This window comes from Neovison vison, chromosome 8 (assembly GCF_020171115.1).
Source record: "Neovison vison isolate M4711 chromosome 8, ASM_NN_V1, whole genome shotgun sequence".
Lineage (NCBI taxonomy): Eukaryota > Metazoa > Chordata > Mammalia > Carnivora > Mustelidae > Neogale > Neogale vison.
In genome coordinates this window covers 118,878,642-118,890,649 of record NC_058098.1, presented here as the reverse complement: position 1 = coordinate 118,890,649, position 12,008 = coordinate 118,878,642, and the positions used below count along the sequence as shown (strand labels likewise).

Sequence of the window (12,008 nt, the reverse complement as noted above, 5' to 3'; positions counted from 1 at the left end):
CAATGACTGCCAATCATTTTTAACCCTGGGACCTTCAGATTTACTTATTCAAAATTCAATTATTACATACTAATTATAGAATTAAGCTGATCACATCTTCATGCATCATTTGCCTATTACTCACCTCCTCTATCATCATCTTAGTCCTTAGCTCTCTTCCATTTACTCTTCTTCATTCCATTCACACTCTCTATCAACTTATTTAATACATGCTTTCTGCATCTTCCAATATAGTTTCTATATCTCTCTACATATTACTAAGCCAAATTTAATTCAGGACTACCCTTCTAGAAAATAACATCATCAAATAGGTTTTGAAAAGGCTATCATATTCGCTAACTTGGATTATAGCTATTTATAGGCTGAAATGAAGGAAACTTTTGGAAATCTTTCCAATCTAATTTATTTTTGTTCTTACTCATGAAATAAATTAGCTGAAATAGTATAATAAATATGTATTAAGAAGTACTTGTTAAAGACACTCCTCAAGACATCATAAATGAGGCTGGGCTAACCAAAACCTCATCAATTTGGCAACATTATCATTTTATTATTAAAAACTTACTAAAAATAATTTCCAACAAAGGTATGATACAATATGCAGAGCACACTACAAAAAAACTTCTTTTGAAGGATTATGCTCCACCTCTACTAACACAAGTCTAACCTAACAATCAACATTTGACAGAATTAAGATGGCTGATTTTACCTATTCGTACAGTGTGTAATAACTGGCGTACAGACTGGAGCCTGATACTAGTTCACATTTATGAATTAAATATTTAAATAAAATGCTGGTCAGCAAATTAAGTAATTTAGGTGGCTATTTCTAGCAGAAGTTTTTGAAAGTTCACAAATTTCTTAGAGAGTCGTATATTACTTAATAAGTGTCAATCTGCCAGAAAAAAATTTTAAAGTTAATTTCAGAGCTTTTATTGAATAAAGAGCTAACATGCTTCAAACACCATATTACATTCACTGTCAGATTCTAAAATAATTCACCTACCTCACTGGGTCAATAAGAAATTATTTTCTTTCATTAACCACAATTTAACAAGCAGAATAAACAATTTTAAATTACAAAATGATTAACAGAACAAAATGCTGTGCATTCGTAAAGATGTTCATCTCTTGATTTCAAAAAAAAATTTTTTTAAACCAAAACACTTAACCTTCTAACATTTCCAGAACTAAACATATTACCAACAAAAGGAAAAGTAAAAACTAAGTGTTCAGACAATGAAAAACAGTATAAAAGCTTTTCATAACCTATATAAGGTATAATAAATATATAAAAAGTTAAATTCTTAATGAAATCGAGTATATAACAATAAGCATGCCGAAACAAATTATTTCTGTGACAAAGTGGTTGTAATTCCCTCTCACTTAAACAAAACTTTTTCTCTCACTTAAACAAAACTGTGTATTACTTACGTAATAGATGGGTCCACTTGTTTGTAAGCATGAGCAGCACAAGACCCACAGTATGTATATCCTGCGTGGCTACAAAACAAAATATTTTTTAAACTTAATCATCAGATTCGAAATAAGATATTCTCAAAAGAAAAAAACCTCTTGAAAGAAATATAATAACTATGGTAAACATCACAGAATTAAGTGTATAGATAAAAAAGCAATGTAGCTTAATGCTGCAAACTCTAGCACACAACAGAGAACATGTAATAGTTCTATGTTCTATTTTTAAATTTTAAAAAGTGTTTTGTAATTTTTTTGGTCTTAAAAACAATTAAATTTAGATACTCCAGGCTTATTGGAAGTTGCTATGTAATACTAATAATACGTGAGTTTTTAACATTCCTCTTCAATATTATTAGCAGACTATTACATAGCAATGAGACCCAGAGCAAATCAAATCAGACCAAAACAAATATCCTACAATAGCAACTCACTTTCTTTTTCTATTTTCTTTTTATTTATACTTTTTAAAAATTGAAGTATAATTAACATACAGTGTTATGTTAGTTTCATGTATACAATATGTGATTCAAGAATTCTATACATTTCTGTGTTCATCAAGTACACTCCTAATCTTTTATCTATTTCACCCATCATCCCCCTAATCTCCCCCTCTCTGGCAACCATGAGTTTATTCTCAGTATTTAATAGTCTGGTTTTCTATCTATTTTTCTTCCTTGTTCATTTTTTTTTTATATCTTACATATGAGTGAAATCATATTGTATCTGTCGTTCTCTGACCTAGTTCACTTGGCATTTATAACCTCTAAGTCCAACCATGTTGTCACAAAAGGCAAGATCTCATTCTTTTTATGGCTAATATTTCATTGCATATGTGTGCACATGCGTGTATGCATGTGTGGGTGTGTGTATATCACATCTTCTTTATCCATTCATCTATACCAATGGACACTTGAGTTGCTTCCATATCTTGGTTCTTGTGAATAATGCTACAATAAACAGGGATGCATGTATCTTTTCAAGTCTGTGTTTTCTCTTTCGTTGGGTAAATATACCAAGTAGTGGAATTACTGTACTGGATCATGTGGCAATTCTACTTTTAATTTTTTTTTAAAGATTTTATTTATTTTTTTTATTCAAAAGAGAAAGTGTACACAAACAGAGAGAGGGGCATAGGGAGAAGCAGATTCCCCACAGGGCAGGGAGGGAGCCCAAAAGAGGAGCTCAATCCCAGAACCCTGAAATCATGACGTCAGCCAAAGGCACACTTAACCAACTGAGCCATCAAGGTGCTCCTCTACTTTTAATTTTTTGAGGAACCTCCAACCGGTTTTCCACAGTGGCTGCAACAATTTGCACCAACAGTGCAGGAGGGTTCCTCTTTCCCCACATCCTCACCAACACTTATTTCTTGGCTTTTGGATTCCAGCTACTCTAACAGATAAAAGGTGATTTCTCAGTGTGGTTTTGATTTGTATTTCCCTGGTGATTAGTGATTAAGCATCTTCCCAATGTGTCTACTGCCCATCTATATGTCTTCTTTGGAAAAATGTCTACTCAAGTCCTCTGCCCATTTTTATCAGATTATTTGTTTTTGTTGTTTTTGTTACTGAGTTGTAGACATTCTTCATATATTTTAGATATTAACTCCTTATCAGATACATCATTTGCAAATATCTTCTCTCATTCAATAAGCTGACTTTTTGTTTTGTTGATGGTTTCTTTGACTGTACAAAAGCTTTTTATTTTGGCTTAATCTTTGCTTCTGTTCCCTTGCCTGAAGAGATATCTAGAAAAATATTTCTATAGCCCGAGCAATCTCTATTAAAATACAAACAGTCTTTTTCAAAGAACTGGAACAAATAGTACTAAACTTTGTATGGAACCACAAAAGACCCCAAACAGCCAAGCTATCTTGAGAAAGAGGAGCAAAGCTGAAGGTATCACAATCCCAGATTTCAAGATATATCACAAAGCTGTAGTAATTAAAAGAGTACGGTATTGAAAAAAAAAAAAAAAACAGATCAATGGAACAGAATAGGGGCCTAGAAATAAGTCCATGCTCATATGGTCAATTAATCTATGACAAAGGAGGCAAGGATTTACAATAGGGAAGAACAGTCTCTTCAGCAAATGGTATTGGGAAAACTGCACAGCTACAGGCAGAAGAATGTAAATGGACCATGTTCATATACCTATCTACAAAAACTGCAAATGGACTGAAGAACTGTGAGACCTGAAGTCATAAAACTCCTAGAAGAAAATAACTCACTTCTCTGTCTTTAGTAATAAGAGAACTGACTTGATTTTTTGTGTATTACGCCTTTCATTTTCTCCCCCTATTATTCATCCCTTTCATCTTTTTTTGGTTTCAGAATTAGATTAGAATCACCTATGGAATGACTTTGTTTCCTGACCTCATTTTTTTTTTCTTGACTCATTCAAGTTACATGAGTTTAACACATTTTCCTGGTGCTTACTTATTATTGTGTGGCCAGTGGTATGCTGGGAAATATTTAACAACTGTCTCTACAGGGAAAAAAAATGTATATATGTGTACATAAGCTTACTATAAACTCTACTGAGTTAAAAAGATATGTACCACACAATTTACAAATAATGAAAAAAATATAAATCTTTTTATGGCCAATTCCACAGTCAATTGACTGTCACAGAAGACTTCCACTGATTTTTGCTGAATTCTCATATCCATACCCAAGCGATGGAACAACGAAGACATACGTCTGACCTGAATGAATCTCCGCTGATTAGATAACAGTTTTCAAATATTAGAAGGAATTATTTCCTTCCATACTTTCTTACACTTTTTATAACGTAAGAGCTTCAGACACAACAAACTTTTCAGTTTAATCTGCACTATTAACACTTTCCCCATTTCTTAAGTACAAACAATCAACAAAAGGTAAATCAAGCCCTGATTTATAACAACTTGCCAATTAATGTGGAGTAATTCATTCCTGCCATAACTGATTACAAAATGTACAATAAACTGAAAAGACAAAATACAGGCTGGTAGAAAATATTTTTCTAGATATCTCAGATTTATATCTGACATAGGATTTATATCTGAATATGTAAAGAAATTTTAAAAGAAACCCAATACCTAAAACAGGTAACCATTTTGTAAGACAGATAGTTCTGAAAATTGGTTGCAAAATAACAAAAATATATTTAATGCTACGAAACTGTAAGATGGGGGGGTGCCTGGGTGGCTCAGTCAGTTGAGCGTCTGACTCTTGACTTCAGCTCAGATAATGATTTCAGGGTCCTGGGGCCAAGCACCAAGTCAGGCTCTGCGCTCACTGGGGAGTCTGCTTGAGGATTCTCTATCTCCCCTGCCCTACCCCACATACACACGCATGTGCTCTTTCTCTCTCTCTCTAATAAATAAATAAATCCTTTTTTTTAAAGATTTCATTTATTTATTTGACAGACAGAGATTACAAGTAGGCAGAGAAATAGGCAGAGGGTGGGGGGAAGCAGGCTCCCTGCGAAGCAGAGAGCCCGATGCGGGGCTCGATCCCAGGATCCCAGGACCATGACCCGAGCTGAAGGCAGAGGCTTTAACCCACTGAACCACCCACATGCCCCTAAATAAATCTTAAAAAAATAAAATAAAAATGTTGGGGTACCTGGGAGGCTCAGTCAGTTAAACATCTCCCTTCAGCTCAACTCATGATCCTAGAGTCCTGGGATCAAGCCCTGTATCAGGCTCTCTGCTCAATGGGGAGTCTGCTTCTCCCTCTGACCCTCCCTCCTCTCCTGCTCTCTCAATCTCTCTCTCTCACTGTCCCTCTCAAATAAGTACATAAAATCTTTTTGAAAAAAAAAAAAAAATAAAGATGACTAAGATGGTATGTTTTACATTATGTATATTTTACTACAATTTTTTTTAAATAGGAAAAGCTTTGAACAAATACTTCAACATAGAATATACTGGGATGGCAAATAAGCACACAAAAAGAATGCTCAATATCATTTAGGGAAAGGCAAATTAAAACTACAAAAAGCTACCACTAAACTCCCAGCAGAATAGCTAAAATTGAAAAGCATAACCATACCAAGTATGCTCAGGATGTAGAATTGAAACTCAGGCTACACTTGTGGAAATATAAAATGTTACAACCACTTTTGAAAACAGTTTGGTAATTTCTTAAGAAGTTAAATATACTCCTACCATATGACCCAACTTTCCACTCCTAAGAAAACTGGAAGCATTATAACCACAAAGATTTGTACACAAATGTTCACCCTAGCTTCATTTGCAACAGTCAAAAACCAGAAACAACCCAATGTTCCTCCAAAGGTGAATGGATAAACAAATTGAGGAGTTAGTCCTACAGTGGAATACTCTTCAGCAAGAGACAGGAATGAACTACTGATAAACTCAAAAATAATTATGCAAAAAAAGATGATAAGAAAGAAAGACATATGCTGAGAAAAGCCAGACAAAAAGAGTTCATACTGTATAATCCTACTAATTCAAATAAAAACTAGCATGTAGCAACACAGAGTAAGTCAATGCATGTGGGTAGAAAGAAGAGACAGAGAGGTACAGATGGGAAGAGTTACAAAAGGGCACAAGGAAACTTGAGGATGATGAATGTTTATTACCTTAGTTGTGACAGTTTCACAGGTGTATACGTATTTCAAATGTATCCCTCTGTACACTTTAAATATAGGCAGCTGTATATTAATCCTAGCAAAATAGAGCTCTGTTTTTAAAAGGGTCATCATTTGATCTAGCTTAAACTATGAATGGAGAAAAAGAGATTCACATAAGTCAGTCACAGCAATACAGGATAGCAGGATGCTTAATCAAGAGTTAAGTAATGTGGGACCTATACTAAGTACCTGAAGTCACCGAAGGCCTTATTGGTTGGATTAATGGTAGTCACCCTATCCATATCCCTCCGGCAAGAGAGCCTATCAAGGTGCTTCAGTATAGCAATATTCTCACAACCCAGTTCTAATCTTAGCCAGAAGAAATGTAAGTTGTTGTATGGCTCAGCACATTCAGTTTTCCTCATCTTGATATTCTAGCCTAACCAGGGGACTCAATTTTTTCCAGTTATGTCCCAAGTCTTCCAGTGCCCAACACACCAAAACTGACTACTTCAGATTCCTAACAGCTGTTCCTAATCTTAACATAACTGGCTCCCCTTCTCAATTCAGAAATATGCTACCTTGCCCAGTCATGTGGACCTTAGAAATTCTTTGATCCATCAGGACCTGTCCTGGTCTGTCTAAAACCTGAATAACATCTCGTGTTTTCAATACTGCTTCGTTCTCAGTTGTCTCTCATATCCCATCCCTCCAAGTCCCAACCTTACAGTTCAAGCTGGTCTTTCCATCTTAGATCTGCTTCTCAGACTAACTCGTTTGCTGTTCTTGAATTTAAAGACCCTGACCCTCAGTCCATACTCTGATCTCTCAATCAATCTTGCAGCATGACTATCTCCCAGTTTTACCAATCCTGTTCCTACCCACGTGTAGTTCTTAAAAGCCAGTAAGTCATCTTAGAAACAATGGGTTCTTGGGATGCCTGGGTGGCTCAGTCGGTAGGCATCTGCCTTTGGCTCAAGTCATGGGATTGAGCCCCAAGTCCGGCTCCCTTCTCAGTGGGAAGTCTGCTCGTCCCTCTCTCTCTCCCCTCCCCCTGTTCCCTCTCTCCCTCTCTTGCTCACTCCTTCTCTCTCAAATAAATAAATAAAATCATACCAAAAAAAAAAAAAAACAGAAAAATGAAACACTGCATTCTTAAAGCATAGATAGAATAGAAATACTAAGAGTAGAAAGGTAAAGGCACAAAGGAAGGGCATAAAAGTTGAAGGAAGAACATGAGCAAACATTCAAGTGACTGATGTAATTGAGAAAACAGGAGACTGGCCTGAGTGGAACAAGAAGTATGGTTAAACCACAGTCAGACAGAGAAGTCTGGGCTTGATAAAACAAGTCACTGAAAAACTGCTATACACTCCAGAGCAGGGTAGTGACAGCACAAAACTGTTATAGGTCTAGTACTGAAAAACATGAGATCAGAAGCAGGAGGTGTTAAATGATGCTCTCTTGGAAACCGTGGCCTGAGGTAGCAAATGTCTCTCTTGGAAACCGTGGCCTGAGGTAGCAAAATGTCATGTTCTACAAAGGTCCCACTGCCAGTGGGAAATGAGACATGAATGTTCTACAACCTAAAAAGAAAAACTGACATATTTTAGTGACCAAGTACGTACAGAGTGAATGAAGAAGAGAAGAGGATAATTACGATAATGGTAATAACTAACATTTACTGATAGCTTACTTTGTGTCACTCATCCACGTAAGTCAAAGCAGTAACTCATTTAATCCTCACACCAACTCTTTGAGATAGGAATTGTTATTTTTCTTTATAGATGAAGAAACTAAAGCAGAAAGGTTAAGACATTTGCTCAAGGTCACACAAATAGTAAGTGGCCACAGCAGGACTTAAAGGTAGGTAGTACAGCTCCAGAACCCATTCTTAACCACCATAAGAGACCTCTATACATTTTAAGGAAGAAGGGAAGGTCTCCATGCAGTAGGAAAATCAACAACCCTAAAAACTGGAAGAATACCTTATATCCTATAAGACTGTAGGAAGATGGGTGGTTTTGAAACCATGATTAACTGATGTAAGTATGTTTTATAATAGAACTCAGATTTCAATATTTCAGTCCTTTCTGAATTTGAGGGCTTAAAAGTCTGCTTGAAGTAAAGACAAAATAGTTTCAAAAAGAGACGGAGAGTCTTAACTTGAGGGTTAACTGAGGGTTTTGGAGGGGAGGAGTGGGGTGGTTGGGTGAGCCTCGTGGTGGGTATTAAGGAGGGCACGTATTGCATGGAGCACTGGGTGTGGTGCATAAACGATGAAATTTGGAACACTGAAAAAAATTTAATTTAAAAAAATACAGAATAAAACATCTATTTAGGTAGCACTAAAAAAAAAAAAAGAATATAGTGCAGAGTATTTTTTTTAAAAATCATTAAGTGTACCATCCTTCTTTACCCACCCACATCATGAGAAACTCTTCTTCATGAAAGGACCAAGATCATAGCCAAAGGAATGAATTTCTACTACTTTACTTTATCCTGGCCCAGATACATGGTAATGAACAGAGCCATTGTAATAATCATCAAATCTCTCCACTGATCCTCTGCTCCTAAACCTTTCTCTCTCCTGCGAACAGAATCTATGACTCTAAATACATGTGGAAACAAGGTTTCATTAAGGGATCACACATAATAAAAGAGGCTTCACGAAGGGAACATCTAAGGTTTCTTTGTTTTATGCATTACTGTCAGAAGAGCAATGAAAATGTGAGCTCTACAGATAATTGAATATACACTGTAAAAGTGTATCCCAATCAGTATTTCACGGGCTCTTAAAACTTTAATGCAATGTCATTCCCGCTAGCTTTTCCAGGTCACTCTGGTTCCCAGTGTAACCTCAATGAAGGCAATCTCAAAATTATACTTTAATATCTATCACTTTCTCATTAGACCAAAACCATGCCTCTAAAAACTGATCCTTCTTGAAACACAGGATAATTCTGCTTCTCCCTTTACTCCTTCACAGCAGACTTTATATCTCGAAGTCCAGCTCCTAATTTTCCAAACCTTCTGTGCCCCACACAGAAATGTAATCAAATGAGAATGCAAGGCATCATCCATGGTCATTTGCTGGTTAAAGGACAGTTTCCCACACAGCAACCTTGCAGTGTGGGTATAATTTAAATTCCTATGTCAGGAAAATTCCCAATTACTACATGACATGGACTTTCACTTGTTCATCCTGAAACCTTCAAGATTACAGGTGAATATCATAAAGTGTGAATGCCAAAAGTCTACCACTCGTTCTATGAGAGACTTTTCATCAAAGAGGATATGGAGAACAATTAAAAAAAAAAAACCCTGGATTCAACAAAATCAGGTTCTCATAGTCCTAGTTCTTAATAGCAGCAAAAATGCAAAATAAAAAGTTTGAAGTAGATGAAATGAGAAGACTGGACCAGATGAAATTCTCTCCTGCAGCAATAAGTCTACAAGATCTACCTAAGGTAAGCTATAATCTAGAAAGCTAGAAACTAAATTTAAAAACACTTGTGAGCCTATGGGAACCACCTGAACAACAATGGCTCTAAGCAGTTTCCAGAAGCAGGAGCCTCACACTGACACTCCCCATTCTGTTTCACTGCACCTCGTCTTTTTTCTTTTATTTTCATAGGCACTCCTTGGGGGCCCTCAAGATTTCTGCTTCATAAAAAAATATTAGATGATTATATTCCCCCGAAATGTTCAGGTTAGAAAGTCATTGCGCAGAATATTTTATTTTTACAAAATGAATCTCACAAATATTAAGTGAACAATACTATGAACTAGGGAAAGTTATTAAAGTTATTCAAGTCAACTAAGAATAAACTAACCACAATGTTGCACATCTAGATTGTTTTACTGCTAGAATATGCAGGACCTGAGATACTGCCATGAATAATCTACTGCTTAAAATAAAGAAGGACTAGAAATAAACAAGTTACACATCTCCAGTAACTTAAATTAACTACATGATTTATAAAGATTCATTGTTTCACCATATACACCAATAGAGCTGAACTGGTGTACTTCACTCTATGTAAAATGGTCTTCCATATAAATGTTTCCTAGCTTTTAATTTTTTTTAAATAATTTTTATGTTCAAAGTAATAACTGCACACAGTATAAAAAAGTCAAATAATAGAGAAAGGTACACAATGAAAAGTGAAAGTATCCTTTATACTACTTCTACTAAGTTCACTACTAAAAAAAAAATAAAACTCAGTTTAAATGTATGAGGACAGCTACAATATCCATAGTATCTGCTTTATAGTATAAGTAAGCCCGCTCCTAATTATCTGATTACATTTTTATAATCAATAAGAGGTCTCTTAAGTGATACATACTTAATAATGTCCAGCTCCATTCTAAGGGCTGCTGAGTTATTCCTGCATACTGCAAGATAAACAACAATTGTGGCATGAAGGTGTCTGACAGTCATGGTAGGAAGGCTTCTGGAACTTCCAGTTCATGAGATTATTTCAATATATATCCCTGGGCAACATACTGTTTCCTATACCTCAAGACAAGTAAAGTCCTAAATTCAACCAAAGGACATTTTTAAATCAAATTAAATTCTTCTTAATCCCCCAACTACACCTGCCTAAATGCCATATAGATGAGAATCATTAACATTGATCAATAGGTGGTTTATGGGTCAATATTTATTCTTTAATGACATTATTTAATCTACATCTATGTACAATATACAAATAAGCAATCTGTTTAAGCACTTTTAAAAGTATGCTGTCTAGGTTCTGAGTTGTTCGTTATTTAAGGCTCCCTTTACATGATCTATGCCCATGAAGGCAAAAATCTAAGAAGAGCTGGTCCAAGAAAGCTAAATTTTATAAAAGTTAAAGAATGTTTTTCAGGCGTGCCTGGCTGGCTCAGACACTAGAGCATGCAACTCTTGATGTCAGGGTTGTATGTTTGAGTCCCGTGTTGGGTGTAGAGATTACTCAACAATACAATCTTTCAAAAAAAAATGTTTATTTGAAATAAAAGTAGAATCTTAAAATTTTAAGTTTTCTAATTACTAAATAAGCATGTTCTTAACAAAGACCCTTTTGTCCCTAAAGAACAATAAAGTATTTGTTGTTGCTTTTCTACCAAACCAAAAACAAAAAAAACAAAACAAAAAAAAAAAAAACCTCCTCTGGAAAGGAAAATAATTACTTCTGGAAACCACATAATAAGATAAACTTGACTATATTTAAAGTTTTCATATGTTAACAAAATAGAAATTGCATTATATATGCATAAACATAACTACAAAGTCTCTATATAACAGAAACATGCACACCAAACCCAAAACTATTTTCAAATACTCATTTTAAAACTTAAGGTAACTTGGAAATCCTTTACAAATCAATATATTTGTAACTTAGACTCAAACATTTCATTTCCCAGGCCACTGCCAATTTCAACTTAGAGCTAAATATAAAAAGGAAACAAGTCTAGCTACATTTTCATGAATAACTAACCTTGACTTAATTATATGTTGATTTAGCACACCTCCCACATTTGAAACAAGTTCTAACTAGGAAGGTCACCTACAATAGTCAAATACCAGCAAAGTGATGAGAATGACATAGACCCTATGTCATGAGTTACTATAAAGAGATGATTATTAACCCATTGTTTCTCACCCAACCAAGGATTAAGCAAACTTCCCCCTTTATTCCTGCATCAATTTTTCTTTCTCTACTAGATCATTTCATCTATATTATAAACACTTTAATATCTCCCACCTTAAGTAAAATTTCTCACCTGACAACATATTCCATGTGCCCCATTCCCTTGATTTACAGAAAAGTTCATTTAAAAAAAAAAAATTACCCTGGGGCACCTGGGTGGCTCAGTCAGTTAAGTGTCTGCCTTCAGCTCAGGTCATGATCGCAGGGTCCTGGGATCAAGTCCCACATCAGGCTCCTTGCTTA

The 12,008-nt window shown here is 35.3% G+C and overlaps 1 protein-coding gene across 2 annotated transcripts in view; it reads right to left on the bottom strand.

Annotated features, from left to right (window-relative positions):
* Positions 1-12,008, bottom strand: part of MEMO1 (mediator of cell motility 1) — a 115,693-nt gene that overhangs the window by 44,647 nt on the left and 59,038 nt on the right. For both annotated transcript variants that reach the window (XM_044261819.1, XM_044261818.1), the window contains one exon: positions 1,435-1,503. In XM_044261819.1, coding sequence (XP_044117754.1) covers positions 1,435-1,503 — 69 coding nt within the window. The remainder of the gene's footprint in view (positions 1-1,434; positions 1,504-12,008) is intronic.